The sequence below is a fragment of the Salarias fasciatus genome, chromosome 4 (assembly GCF_902148845.1).
Source record: "Salarias fasciatus chromosome 4, fSalaFa1.1, whole genome shotgun sequence".
Lineage (NCBI taxonomy): Eukaryota > Metazoa > Chordata > Actinopteri > Blenniiformes > Blenniidae > Salarias > Salarias fasciatus.
The window spans coordinates 6,217,788-6,233,221 of record NC_043748.1 but is presented as its reverse complement, the minus strand read 5'-3'; the positions used below and the strand labels follow the sequence as shown (position 1 = coordinate 6,233,221).

Here is a 15,434-nt window from a genome sequence, read left to right as displayed (position 1 = left end):
CCACTTGAGTGTACAACAGTGGATGAAAAGTAAAGTGGAAATATAGCCCAATAAATAGTTGAGCTGCAGGAGCGATCGAGAGCCCAGATCTTTAATCTAAGGGGAGGATGGGGGAAGGAAAACACATTAGAAACTCATAGAGATCATAATTTCAAAACAAAAGACACACCAGCACATCCTAATAGCACCTCTGGGCAATGTCTGTATAACAGCCCTGAGAGGCCCGCTGAGGAGCACAACAAAAATAAATTGTTAGATGATTGAAAAATAGCTTTGAGTCACCGCCGTGCAGAAACATATGCTGCCAAATTAAGGGAACAACTGTTTCACTAAAGCATGTATAGAAACCCCCACAGAGCTCCCTTCTGCTTTATGCAATGTGTGTGTTTATCAAGTTTAGGGCCAGTGAAGGTAATCAATGAATGAATCAATTATTTAATCTTCTATTAAGTCACACTTTTAATTTAAAAAAAATACCAGAAGAAAAAAAAATGTAACAGAATAGATCTAATTATCTAAAACAAATGAAAAAACACTGTAAAAATAATAAAGACAGAATGAAATCTTTATGAAATTGAAGATTCTGAAGAAATAAATTGTAAAACAAACTTGCCGAGCAAAAAAAAGTAATAAAATAGGAAACTGAGTATCATTAATAGACATAGTTCACAGCTTATCTACTGGAGAACAGAGTTGGAAAAAAGGAGGAATCAAGGTGGAAATGACACATTATGAAGGGGACAGCAAAGCGAGAGAGAGAGAGAGATGCAGATAAACAGACGCAGACGGACAGACAGAAGGCAGCATGCGGAGGAGGGTCTGTGAGAGCTGGAGCCGGTTCTCCTGCTGCTTCCACCCATGCCTGTGCTCCATAATGACACAGCACTGGCCGCCTAATGACACAGTGGAAGAGACGAAAGCAACCCGGATCTGAGCCGGCGCAGCCGCACCACGCCGGCTCGCCACAGCCTCCACACTCAACCTGCAAATAGTAGTCACACCAGCGAAGCGAGAATAAATAGGGCAATTAAGAGGAAAAGAGGAAACTTCTATCAGCTGGATCAACTTTATTCAGTTCGACTAGCGAAAAGGAAAGGGAGTAAGACCGTGGAGCATCCTTTTGGGGGAGAAAATCCACTTTGAGAGCTGAAATTTTAAATAAAGAAATGAACGGAAATAAGAAAGCTAAGAGAAGCACAAAACTGGTTGATCATAGATATCAAGGACCTGATAATAAAAGTCTAGAATAATCAGTTTTAATGATCTAACACTGAACAAGCAGCAAGATATAGAACTCATGTCGAAATCAGCGCTTTGCAAGAACTTCTTCAGAACAATAAGACCAGATGAGATAAGGATTTATCTTTTTTTTCCCACAAAGGGAAATTCAGTCATCACAGCACACAAATGTTAAAGAATTATGAATATTAGGAAATCCCGAATCCTGAAAAAGACGGTGTAAGCAATAATAAGACTTTGCAATAATGAAGACATCATTATTTGCAACATAAAACAAATAAATATACTAGCAAACAACTGAAGGAAGGCATTGAATAACCTTTTATTCCATGCCGCTGCTCCAAAATTCAGATTGCTCTTTAGGTGTTTGACTCAAACTGTGATGCTAAACTGTGATGCTATAAATAAAAGATCAATCAAACACATTTCGCCACATCTGTTTACAAGTGTGACCATTTTTCCTAACCTCCGTGGCCTCCTAGATCGACTACTGCCGGTTCCCTCTTTGAATTATAAACATATTGATTCGAGTTAAAAGACTCAACAGGATCACTGAGCTCAGTTTATCAGAAATAGATGTAAACGCAGACGCGATCACAGAGACCTGCTGAAGGTAAAAAAGAGCATCGGGTGATTTGCTGTCAGTGACAGGATGGATGACGCCAGGCTGGTCTGAGAATTGCAAAAAAAAAAAACTGCTGACGTAGTGAGAATTTCCTCAATCGAGCATCACTGTTAGACAGTCTGAAAAAGATCCAGTGTGCTAAAATGTATCGTTGATGTCAGGCGGATGAAGGAGGGAGGACTGAGACTGATTGGAGAGAACTTTATGGACTTTTCTCACAGGGCGTATTTACCTCCTTCAGCAGTCTCAACACGATCTTTTGTATTCACCTATTCACTCACACACTGCCATACATGCTCAGTGTAATGACCACCAATTTAATAATCCCTTTTAAAATATAATAACTGCAGCCATTAATGTAATAATACTTACATCGGATACATTTAGTGCAGTTTGCTGATGAAAAACGGGCATAGTCGACATATTCATTAAGAACACAAACTGCAACACTTGCTCAGTTCTGGCTGTAAAAAAAAAAAAAACTTTTGTCAACTTATCAGATTGACAAATTATTACTTTGTCAGCTTCAACCTTGGGATTGAAAGAAACCCTGCTCTCCATATTTCATAATGACAGACAGGCAACAGTAACTGAAATAACCACTCATAACATGCACAATACCAGCTGTGGATAAACAACACGTTGCAAGATGAGTGATTTCTCCTTCGCCTGGCTGAACCGACCACATGAAAATGATGACAATTAAAGGCGGCAGGAGGTCCTGCTCGGAGCGGCGAAAGTTTCTAACTGTAAACAAGACGGTGTCTGTTCGGGTGGTTGAGCTCAGGTTGAGAAAAAAGTCATTCCAGCCACTTGTGGCTGCAATCTAATTCTTTGGGTCGTGACCCAAAGTTCATGACCAGTGGTGACGGCGGGGATGCAGACCGACCGGTAAACACAGAGGTTCGCCGAACAGCGCGGCCTCCTCGTCACAACAACGCTCCATTACAGCGAGCAGCAGTCGATCTCATGATCTCAAACGCCCAGCGTGAAAACTGCTGGATTAAATCAAGTGTAACTTTCTGTTTGCTGATCGCTTTAGCCGTTTCATTGTGTCTGCGTGTTGCACGGAGGCAGACAGCAGCATACCATTAGCCTACATGCAGAGAGGAGCGCTCGTTCCCCACTTTATCAGGCTGCTTTTAATGAGGCATTTATTGAATTCAATTAGGTTATCACAACATCTGCCGGACTTCTTTGATCAGAGCAAATTTTAATTGTGTGCAGCCCGGATCAGAATCTGCAGCCTTCATTATTTGTGCAGAGTGAAGTGGTGCCTCCACTCCATCATCTGTGCCTTTTCATTTGATCTGGCAGGCAAATAGGAGACGGCAGCAACCATTTCAAATGCAGATGACTTTTATAAACATTGTAATGAGTTAAACTGTGTCATGGATGCAACCCGGCCTTTTGAATGGCTCCAGCCTCCGCAGCCCGGTGCTGGATGAAGCAGATACATAGAGGTGATGAGGAGAAGGGTGAATACTATTGTATTTAGATTAAGTTCTTCAACGTAATGATGAAGAAACAATGACGTGTACTTTCTCAGCTCCCCAGTTTAGGATGAATGGATGGATATGAGATTCCTCATGACGTAAAAACAAAAGGAAGTAAGACAGTATAAACACAGCACAATGAAGAATGGTGGAAAGTCTACACAGGATAATAAAAGGAAATAAACCGCATGTCTCCTCGGGGCTCTTGTAATATCTTAAGAGAGGCAAGGTGTGCTCTGCTTCATTCAACCAATGGCCGACAGGACAGCTTGTCCCTGACCCAGATAAGCAGCCATTACACGCATGACGCAGTGTTGATTCCAGGTGGGAAAGGATGGAGACGAAGAAATGAGATTGCGTGTACATATTCCCGCAAAAGAAAAAAAAAAAATCAATTTTCAGTGATACAAGGAACAGTGTTGTCCTCTTTAAACTTATAATACAAGAGTTCTCGCTGACAAATGAGTTTGAGAAATGTTAAATTCTCCGTAACGGTTTCTGACAACCACTTTAACACTTGGAGGGAACAAGCCAGTGATTTCATACTCTGATAATGGCCGGGGTCTCGCAGGAGTCCGTTTTTGTGCTTGTTTCTTTATTTGTGAGTAACTAAGGGGAAAAGATTCAGTCTATGCCATGCCCTATTATCCTGCATGTATATTTTTTTTTCTCTAATGATCGCTCTCCTTTCGTCCGGTTCCTGCATGAGACACAGCAGGAAAGAAGCAAAAGAAGCAGCTTTCTTTCCAAGAAATATGTCATTTATTCCACAGCCTAATGGCCAAATGTAGGAAGGTTTTGTAGCCTTGTCAGTGAACCATTTCCTAAATAACCTCTAGGGTTTCCACGGATTCAAACTTTCCATACATCATCAGTGGAAGTGCCCGGCGCAGTTTCCTAATATCCCCACTTCGCTTTGCCCGTTTCCGGAGACGATCCTTCACCATCCATGAGACATTAGCGTAGTACTCCTGAAGTAGGAACAAAGCACATTACTCACACTCTCTTACACCGTCTGCACATATTACATTTGCAGGAAAAAGAAGCCTCACATGAGATTACCACTTTGTTCTCTGGAAGAGCCTAGCATCCAATTCTTCTGTCAGTGTAACAAAATATGGGCCGATATCGTGCACAACACTATTAAAAGTCGTGCGATGACATCCTATCTTTCTGTCCCTTAAGATTAGATTAGCCCCAGACTCGCAGAGACATTTAGCATCCGATTAAATCATCGTGAGATGTAAATCTTCCTCGCAGTCCTCTTCAAATAGCTACTCTGAGGCTGATGTGTGGTGCGAAAAAACAAAACAAAACACTGAAACACAAGAGGGGAATCATCTATACTGCCTGTCCTTGGGCTCTCTGGGGCTTTATGGATTTGAACGGCAGCTCCTGTGGCGTTTTAGGCTAACACGGTTTGGGAATAAGGGAGCTATAATCAGTGAACGGCGGTGTTTGCGGGGCCCCAAAACAGCGGCGGCACAGCGGCGCGCTGCCCCCGCCACGACGCACCGGGGCCTTTCAGGAGCGCCGAACGCAACAAGAGCCCCCCCCAAAAAAAACCGGTCAGAAACATGCTAGTCGGCCTCACGGCTGTGTTAGCGTCCACGGCGGGGGGGCTCTGAAGTGTTGACAGCGCTCATCTCAAACTGAAAGGCTGGCTGGGGAATTTGATGTCGAGCTTGTTAATGCCCAATGGCAGAATAAAAAAAAAAAAGAAAAAGGACAATGACGGTCAGAAGTGAATATTTCACCGACCTTCTTCTTTCTAAAAGCGTGGATTTTTTGCTGTCTTTAACCTTAATTTGCATGGGAAGCTTGCATAATATTAATGAACAAACTGCATTACATAAGGTAAAACACCACATTATCACTCACTCTGCTTTTCCGCAGCGTTTCTCTCTGTGTTCATGAAGTGATCAGCAAACATTCGCAGTACTCCCTATAACAGGCGGCGTCCTCCGTGCCCTCTCGTTTGCTCTGAAAAACCACCTCTCTTTAATGTTACGCCCCACAAGCGCCCTCACGTCTTTTCAAGACTTAATTAGGATGCCTTTTTTTTTTTTTAAAGAGATTTTCTTTTTTAATTACCAGGGAAAGGCATTTATTAGACATGATGCTTTGGTTTTCATCAGGCCACCGCAATCTGCACCCCAAGCTGTCCGTTATGCAGAAACCCCTCCAATTAATTTTCCAACTGCTCATTTTTAAGTTCACTTTCCTGAAGCTGTTTACTAATAGTAAGCAGTAGGAGACGCATGAGAGGCGCGCCCGCTCTGCCTTCGTCAATTCCTCTTTGGAGTTCTGATCTGAAGTGTCAAATGAGAAAACGGAGATGATCTCCGGGACTGTGGCATCCACCTGTCTGCCAAGTCACTGCGTAGTAAAGCTAGCTGGCATGAATATTGGCCATATTGATGGATCATGCTCCACACCGGCCTCGCTGGATTAAGACTTGACAAGGAGAATTAAGAGAGAGGAAAGGGGAACAGGACCACGGGGAGCAAGGATGACAGAGAGGAGTCTGAGACAGAGGAGACGTGGAGGCGACAGCCAATAAGAGATTGTTTTAAGGACAAAGGGTTGTTATTTGCATGGTAATCCTGGACAAAAAGCTCCCACTGAACCAGTCTCTTGTGGAGATTCGGTTGTAGTTCAGTTCCTCTTTAACAAATTAGTCATACAAGCAGGGCTGCAGGGGGAAACCTGTGTTATAGGCAGTTATCAAATCTTAGAAAAACTGCATATGCTCTGGCAAAGGAGGAGCATAGTAATTGGCACATATTTTGTTAGAAAATGCTAATTTTCAGCTCTCAAAATGTAAATATTAATTTTCCCTATTTATCTACTAAATACCTTGGCATGCAGGAGTTGGTCTGGCAGCCAAAACGAATGAATCAATTTCTTACTGTAAAATAAAATGCTGCGAAATACCAGATTTGTTTCAGGTGAGACTCACTGGCTGGCAAAGTTGCTATCAGGCTGCAAAAGAGCTTTATTTAACAGTGTAGTCATCTGGCATTTTTTCAAAACAGAAGCTTTGGACTCTGCCAGAAAACATAAATGGTGTCAGCGTAAACAGAACGGAAGCAATGAAACGATCCTCTCTGTCCCTGGCACATTTCTGAACAGAACAACTTGCATTCGTGCATCTGTTTACTGTTTCTAGCAATTTCTCCAACGACGGTTTAGCAGAGAGTTCAGTCGATCCCAGATGACGATACCAGGCACGCACAGGGAGAACATGCAAACCAGCCGCAAGCCCAACAAGGCCATGAACTCAAATACATTTCTATTTTTTTTTTCCAATTAGGCAACTAATTATTAAAGACACGATCTGATAAATCTGATCTTTTCGATTTAATAAATAAATAAAATTATAAACCACTGGAAAAGGCTGAAAATGAAGCAAAGCACTGAAGATACCAGAGCTGCACTATCAGGAGGTGAAAAGATCCCAGCATGTGACATAAATTGTCAAATCAATCCCTATCTTTACGAGGCTGTGCTGAACATTTCTTCACTTAAGGGCCTTTCAGCAGCAGCTACAGTAAAAACGAACGCTGAGTCTGAGTGGCAGCGAGGTCTTGAAAGGGAGAGGGGGCAGGGGTGGGTATAGCGGGCACTTCAATCAGAAATATGCTGTAGAGATGAGAGTGGAGAGTGCATTTTAAATGGGTAGGATGTATGGGTGCACACAAATACACACACACACACACACACACACACACATACATAGCCAGAGGGACGACGAGCAGAGCAGAGCAAGGAGGGAGTGTGTGACAGAAGAGGGATTAACGGGCTCAATGTTTTTTCTAGAGCAGAATTCAACCATATGTGTCAAAGAGATAACTCCGGCTTACACATGTTGACATTCTGATGCATGAAAATCCGAGGTGGGCACACTGAACGGAGGCCCTCTGTGCACCTGAGTCCACCTGCTGCGCATGGATTTGTAGACAATGGCAGTCAAAAGGCACAGTTGTGCTTTAATTGTACTTTCTCATTCACAGCCAATCAGTGCAATCATTTTTTCCTTTAGTCAGTCCATTTCATAGTTGCCAACGCCCTCCATACACTGACATCCTCACCTTGGCCGCGCGCCTTCTCCGAGCATTTGTATAGGAATCATCTCTTATGAATACGTGCATGCTAACAGAAGTAGCTCTTAAGAGCGACAAACAACCACACGAGTGGTACGAGGAAGGCAATTTCTGTGTGGAAATGTTCATTAGTGTGTGTGAGTGTGTGTGATGGACATCAATGGAAAAATGACAAAAATGTGGCATTCATACAACGGGAGCGGCTTTTTAGAGCTATTCAAGGAGTCGCAGGATTCCAAAAATAGTGATGCTCATTTTGTGCTCAGTGTTGGAGCACATCTGTTGCTTCAACACGTGCGCCGCCTGCACCAACCGACTCAGCAGCCTGCAAACCAAGCAAGGTAATCACGAGCACAATGCCACTGTTTCCCCCCACATTCTTCACAGAATGAAACCATTCACTGTGCAGCTGGTTTTTTTGTTTTTTCTCAACTCTACACTATGTTGGGGTTGAAGAACACGGACTATAAAAAGTCTTTCCTGTCTTGTGGACTTCCTAGAACTGAATAGCAAAACCCCTGCAATCGAGTGGCTGAGGTCACACTGCGCCGAAACATTAGTCCTTAGGCGATAGCTGACAGATTACAGAAGGTCAGGAGAGCACAACCAGAGGAGGAAGGCCCGTTTAGGCTCAGCGGTGCAGAAAAAAAACAGCCCTTTTCCCTGGATGGGGATCCAAATTGACTGAAATAGTGACATTTATCAATAAAGGGTTCGTGGTTTGTGCTTTGTGGTTTAAAATAAACAATTTAATTAATCAGAAAGGTCTGATTGACCTGTTTCAATTTGCTTTGAGACGCCAATCTGGAGGAATGAGAATATGCATTGACATGGAGGAAGAATCAATTAAGAGCTATTGACTTAAGGCCCCCTCTGTAAAGTGTCTTCACCACTGCAATGGCCATGTATAATTACCAGCAACCCTTACACTTGAATTGGTCTTCTTTCCCATGCTGTCAATAACCGGTTTCCCCAATAATCCTATTTGAAACACCCACTCAGGCCCACAAGCAAGTGTTTTAGGGATTATTTCCACCTAGCAACAAGAGACACCAGGCGTGAAATGGAGGTTAAGAGCTTCCCATCAGACAGCGTTATGAAATAGCCAAATTAGGCAGTGGTATCACTGAGCATGTCAAATACAGTGCTGTGCAAATGGAATGTAAGCAAAGGTTAATTGGCAGCTACAGAGACCACACGCAGGTCCCCGTGGCAGCTGTTTCATTGTACATATCAGGAATAATGACATCAAGAGTAGGAGAGGTGGATAGCCTTCTGTAGGGAAACATTAATTGGCCATCATTTCCTTCCTGGTGGATCTCACCAGAGGAATTCGATGTTGCAAATTGCACAAATGTTCATTTTGCATATCAAGAAAAACTCTAACTTGAGAGATATTCTTGGTTCAGTGTTTATTGTTGGCATATGTCACGTGAAATGTTTGCTTTCTGTTCAGTTAACGTTGCTTTTGCTGTGACAGTAACGCGCTTGCAGTCGCCTCAGTGCACACACGGAAAAGAGCAAACCTGTTGCAGCATCCATTAAGAAAACAGGGCAGCCGGTCAGCTGAGCGTAAAACACTTCAACGCGTCCGTGCCACCCGAATCATTCACAATAACGACAGGAAAACGTAAATGCAGAGCGACAGAACACTTTTTGGACAAAGATGAATCGATGCTCTCATGGCGCACTGATGCGCAACGGATCGAGTGCGCCGTGCGTAAAACGCGACAAGCAGCTGCAGCCTCACCTGTCATCGGTCTGCCAGTCCCCGAGCAACAGGTCTCGGAACCGGTACCGGGGGGGCAGAGGGAGCACCTCTTTTTCCATCTCAACCATGGTCCTCCTCTTTTAAAAAAAAAAATCCCCCCAAAAAAAGCAGAGAAGAGAAACCAAAGCAAACCGCACCTCCGCGCCGCCGGGGAGGTGGTTACCTCCAAATCCAACTCCGCTCCTCTCCCTCCTGCTATTCAAAACGTAAATTAACAGCGATCACTTTGATGCACCCCATGGCCGCGTCTCCCATATCCGTCCAGAACAACTTCTGCCGGTGTCGAGCTCTACTTTCCCTCACGGCGAGGCGGCAACAGGTTGGCGGCGCTGGTCCGTCGGTGCGTACAGGAGGCGGCAGCAGCAACTGGTTGCCTCTCCTTCCAGCAGCATCCTCCCTGTCTGAGCGCCACTTGGACGCACTGACTGCACATGTGTAATGAACCGTGGAGGAGCAGTGAGAGGTGGAGACCACTTTTCATTGATGGAGTAAGAGGGGGAAAAAAAAAGCAATTAAAATACAAAAAAATCCACAAATTAGCAGCTGCGTGGCGTTATTCTCCACCCTGAATAATAATAAAACTGTCACACATACACATAATGCTGTGAAGACCTGCAGTTGTGAGACTTAATTGGCTCTTCCGTCTACTTATTATTATTCCATGGTGGTTATTTTCTTGTTTAAGCGCGTTTTCCCCCCTAAATAGGTTATTTTCAGTTTGGTGAAACGCGTTTTCTCTAATTGTTTACAAGTGTTTCTTCTGAAATGAACGAGAGAACGCGCTGAGGTGATTTAGAGCAAGTCTTTGATCGTGCATATTCATTTTCAGACACTTAACACGATTCTGCACGGCCTGCCAACTGCGCTCTGATTGCTCTTGCTGTCACTGCGCGCCCACAATGTAATCAAAAATACCCATTAGAGCAGAAAACAGAAAAAAGGCAGTCCTACAAAAAAAAAGAAAGCCTTGCACTGTTTTATATTTAAACACAGTACACTTTTGTTAAGATCATTGAGACACATTACTGAGGCTGTATTATTTGTGCTCTTAGTGTTATTATCAATAACCTTTTTCAACTGAGGGAATAAAGTAGATCCTCGTCAACAGGCATCAAAACTCAGCAGTTCTAATGCAAGACTCCACCTCTGCTGTGTATATTGGCCCGTCTGCCTCTCAGGTTTCATTTTCTCGGAGCCTTCGGCCACAGCAGAAAGGATAATGAAATTCAAATGCGGTGCTGAAGAGGACCGTTGTTGACTCAAAGCCACAGACAACAGGTGTTGTTCAGATTAACTTCCATTGATTAATATTAATCACCGGAGCGGCACCCAGTGCGTCCGAAACAAAACCTGCACTCAGCCACAATAAGGAGCTGCGGCTGCTGGGCTGATGAGGGGGAAAAACACATTCAAATTCAAAAGATGGACTTAATTAGAAAGGCTTTAGCTCGTGGCCAGAATGGATGTTAATGTAATAGTTCCGTCCTACACCTGTTAACAAATGTCTAACAAAACTTAAAGTCTTATTTTGACTTTTATCTGCTTATAATAAAACTTATACAACACGTTGCTTTCACTGTCAGTCTTGGTTGTATTTGCTTCCACTGCGCCCTCTGGTGGTCATTATCAGGAACGCACACATCCTGCTGTGAGACTCATTGATCTGCTCAAACGTCCAGCTGGCTGTCACTCGGCCCGTGGCATGAAAGGTAGAACACAAGCGCGAGTATAAAACGTTTAATATTAAGGATATTTTGTGAGACATCGTATGTCTCTGGAATAAATTCAAAATGTTGACAGTAAAAGCAAACCGTTCCATTTGAAGTGGGTGGGCCAGAAGCACAGTATCCATGGTAACAACAAAAAGTGTCTAAGCACATCCGAGGAGATAGTTCATGTGTTTCAAACCTCATTAAACCCCATTCAGTCTTACATTACCATAATGTGTACTCTGAGGACAATTTGAAGAGAATGAGTGAAACCGTTGGGTGGAAATGACAAAATGACAGAGTTTATCCCCTCAGACCGCATCCTGGTCTCCTTATGGTCACAAAGAGTTAACAATGCATATAAAAATATAAACAGAGTTGAAAACCAGAAAACCACTTAAAAAGATATAAAAAAAATTCTGTCACTGTTTGACTTTTGCGTCCGTTTGCGTTCCATCGGTTCTCTACTCCAGTGTAACGTTGACCGAAGCCAGAGCGTCCACCGCCCAGCTGGGATACTGGTCACGAGAGGGAAACAGTCTCTTCATGAACGTCCGTATGAAGTCGGGGAAGCGGCCGTCCACGATGCTCTGTCTCACAGAGCGCATCAGGGTGAGCTGCAAAGAAGAAAAAAAAAAAAGCTTGATGAACTGAGGAAAATTAACGCGATTACCATCGATCTTCAGTGGGGAAACCCTCCTCTGTCTGCTGTGCGCCTTCAGCGAGCGAGAGGTCAAACACTGGCCAGCATGTGGTGCCTATACTCCTCTTCTAGTAACCCTTTACCCATGGCAGCATGTTAAGCTAAAACGGTAATGTCCCACAGGATCCAATTAAAAACCTAAATGAGATGAAAGCTGTGGAGAGGGGGGCCAACAGAACGACCATCATGGACATCCCTCGCTCTCGCTGAGGGAGAAAGGACTTTAAAAAAAAACAATGAATGAACGGATTGCATAATCAGACCAGATTTATTATGATTTCTCCTCAGATGGTTATTATCTTTTGGGATGCATCTGTCACAAGATGAGGCCCTTCATTGTTTTGATAATGTCAGAGCACTTAAACAAGCTTGTGCAACGCAGCACAGCGAGCGCAGAAGAATTTAATGGCTGAAATTGCGGCGAAAGCATAATCCTGTCAAACACATTTGAAAAGTACAAGATTTCGAGCCGTATTTCTGTCAGAGATGTTGGATTTTTGAAGCATAAAAGGAAACTAATTATCTTGACATGTGGTTGAGGGAGTGTTTCACAGTCAGAGTGGCAGGAACAGGAAGATAATGAAATGATGAATTGTTTTTCTTACATGCTGAAAGTGACTTTAAGACAGATCAGCTGCCTCAACACACTTAAAGAGGACAAGTACTTCCAAAAACATCTGAGGGTGCAAAACTTATTTTAAAGTGTATAACTTCCACATCACACATAAAAACTAATATTTTGAAGCCTTCTTGTTTCATTATTTAATGCTTTCTGCCTTTCTTGTAGCAAACCAATTTCAAACCTGAATCCCTCAAACTGAAGGTCAAGACATAAAAACGCAACTCACCAGGGGAGATTTATAATTTAGCTTGCTTTACACAGTTATGAAAAAAAAAATCAATAATTAAACAAGGCAGAATCTTAAAATACATTATTTCAACAATAAATTCAAAATGCAAAAGGGCTTGATTTTGTTACTATATTAAAATATGAATAAATATAAATATGTCATTAGATGAACAGGAATGCAAATGGAGCTCATTTCAAGTGGATCCGACTCATACTGACCTGGTAGGAAATGTTGTGAATCGTGATGTGATGCATGGCTGCAGTGTCACTCTTAAACAGTGCGTGCAGGTAGGCACGACTGTGTCTGAAACAGAAAACCGCAGTTACACACAAAGCACTGATCTTCATTATGAATAAATATCAATTAAAAAAGATACATCATCATCTGAAATTATTTGTTTTTCACCTTAATGAAAAAGAAATGGGAACGAAAACCATCTTAGAAAATTTTGTGCCTGAGAGAAACCTTCAAATTGCCACAATGCACAGTTTATTTATTTATTTATTTATGTTTACCTCTTGCAGGTGGGACACTGACAGTCTGGGTCTATGGGCTGCAGGTCTTTGGCATACTGCTTCTGTTTGACCTGCAGGGATCCCCAAGGAACCAAAGCAGAGCCAAACCTCTGAGGGGGAAAAGTCCACAATGGTCAGAAGAAAAAGAAACAAAACATCAACATTAATGGCAAATGATAAATAATGTCTCCACATTGTGAAGTAAAGAGGACTTACTGCAGTGCGGGTCGGGAAAACACAGTCAAACATGTCACAGCCCAGTGCGACACACACCACCAAATCCACAGCGTACCTGCAACACACAAGGACAAAATAAAACTCCTGTCTCCTATTCACACTGTAAACAACAAGGACCGTTCCAGTGTAAATTACAGAACAGACAGGAACACACACCCAACACCCATCAGGTAGCGAGGCTTTTCGCGTGGGAGGTGGTCAGTGCTCAGTGTGACCATCCTCCAGAAGTCATCCTTCTCCTCTCCTCCGCTCAAACCCCCGATGGCAAAACCGGGAACGTCACGCCGAGTCATTTCTACAAGGACAAATAAAATTTAAAGAGCAGGCATAAAACCTGATTTGAATCATGTCATAGTCGAAATACACACTTCAGATAAGTCCTGTTAAATCTGCGCTTCGCTTATGTACATCGTCTAGATTTGTCTTTTTTCAAGTTTTCTCTCCAGTAAAACTATTCACTGTACATTATGAGTATAAAGAGAGAGATGTCAGTGTAAAATGGAGTGGTAAGAAACTTTTTTTTACCATCTAAGCAAGCCTTGCGCAGCTCTGCATTCAATCCACCCTGGATGATGGCGAAAAGGTTCTGTTTGTCAGGGTTTTTATTGGCAGCAATGCAGCGGTCCAGCCATCGAATGGATCTGTGCATGGCTTCCTCCACTCTTGGTCCCGTCACTGTACTGCTGACTACATCGTCAAGCTGCATCATGATGTCTGACCCTAAAACAAACAACAAAAAAAAACAAAAAACACAGAGAAAGACAGATGCTGCAGTTTATCAGTTTCAAGAAAAATAAGAGGACGTTTCAAGTAATTGTAGCTTCACTCCAGGGCACCAAGACTTCACCTTTCAAATATTTGTAGTGTTCATTACCATAGTTAATATCAGCTAAAATACTATTCTAAATCTTTAAAAAATATCAAATTTCACTGTAATAAATATGAATTTGCCATCTGTATAAAACAAAATTTGAGAACCTACATCTGCCCTACAGGGATTTTTTTTAAAGTTGTTGGATGTGTTTGAGTTATCACAATGTCATAAACGTAAGCGACTCTCCTGTATGAGACCCACACAATGATCTAATTACTGTTTGACGCAGCATTGCCATGCTTTCATTCATCACTGGAAAGGATCCGACAAACTGTTAACAGCAAAAACCTCAACTTTAATTCCTGTTTGTATTTGGACTAAAACCAGATTATGTTGATTACTGGTTCGTCACATTTTTCTCACCTCTGTGTGTTGTCAGGGACATTTCAGTTGCAAAGACATGGGAAATAAGGGCAGAAAACAATCCTGGATTGAGTTAGTCCTGACTGACCTAAGCTGTTCTGTATGCTGATGGACTTCTCGGGACTCAGCAGGATCTCTTTGCCATCATAGGGGGACTTAAACTTGACCCCTTCTTCAGTGACTTCTGACAGCTCAACAAGAGACACCATCTGAAACCCTCCACTGTCCTGCAGAGAAGAAAATACAGGGATGTTACACAGAGCAGCGATATGCAGTACATCTTTGAAAATGAACACTTTTTAATGGTGTATTATTTGAGTAAGAAAAAAAAAGGTGCACTCACAGTTAAGAGATTTCTCTTCCAGTTCATGAACCCATGTAAACCTCTGGCTTTCTCGATCAAATCAGGCCCCTAAAAACAGAGATCAACTCTTGAAGTGGTCGTGACTTTAGCAGATTATTCTACTGATGTCGGATGATTACCTACCGGCCTCATGCCAAGATGGTATGTGTTCCCCAGACATATGCGACAGCCCAGAGCATCCAGCTGATCCACAGTGATCCCCTTCATAGTTCCCTGAGTACCGACAGGCATGAAAACCGGCGTGTTGACCGCGCCGTGCGGCAGCACGAGCTCACAAGCTCTGGCTTTAGTCACGGGGCACTCGGCAACAATTCTCAAGGTCAAAGGCGAAGCTACAGACAGAGTTTTCTTTAGAGACATGCTGTTTTCTGAAGTAGTTGTGTCGTCTCCACACTGCATGGTGGCAGCCATGTTTAATGGTCACGTGATACGAGGGCTTCCTGACTGACAGTCTTTCTGACCAATCGGAAACTAGCTCTTTGATTCAAGAGCGGAACACGCCTTTTCTTCATCCAATCAAAATACGAGTTAGTAGATAAGCATCCGTGTGGACCAATAGCAGGTCTAGATTTCCAGACAGG

The 15,434-nt window shown here is 42.9% G+C and overlaps 2 protein-coding genes across 4 annotated transcripts in view; both read right to left on the bottom strand.

Annotated features, from left to right (window-relative positions):
- The window catches only part of kcnt2b (potassium sodium-activated channel subfamily T member 2b), a 37,111-nt gene extending 27,791 nt beyond the window's left edge, over positions 1-9,320 (bottom strand). For all 3 annotated transcript variants that reach the window (XM_030090484.1, XM_030090486.1, XM_030090485.1), the window contains exon 1: positions 9,217-9,320. In XM_030090484.1, coding sequence (XP_029946344.1) covers positions 9,217-9,305 — 89 coding nt within the window. In that variant the 5' untranslated portion in view covers positions 9,306-9,320. The remainder of the gene's footprint in view (positions 1-9,216) is intronic.
- Positions 9,321-10,978: 1,658 nt separating this feature from the next.
- Positions 10,979-15,264, bottom strand: qtrt1 (queuine tRNA-ribosyltransferase 1). Its single transcript, XM_030090513.1, has 9 exons — positions 14,977-15,264; positions 14,833-14,901; positions 14,578-14,716; positions 13,778-13,972; positions 13,409-13,547; positions 13,232-13,307; positions 13,016-13,125; positions 12,719-12,803; positions 10,979-11,563 (listed from the first exon to the last, which is right to left on the bottom strand). Exons 1-9 carry the CDS (start codon positions 15,262-15,264, stop codon positions 11,411-11,413), a joined length of 1,254 nt encoding a protein of 417 aa, XP_029946373.1. The 3' UTR covers positions 10,979-11,410.
- Positions 15,265-15,434: the final 170 nt, after the last annotated feature.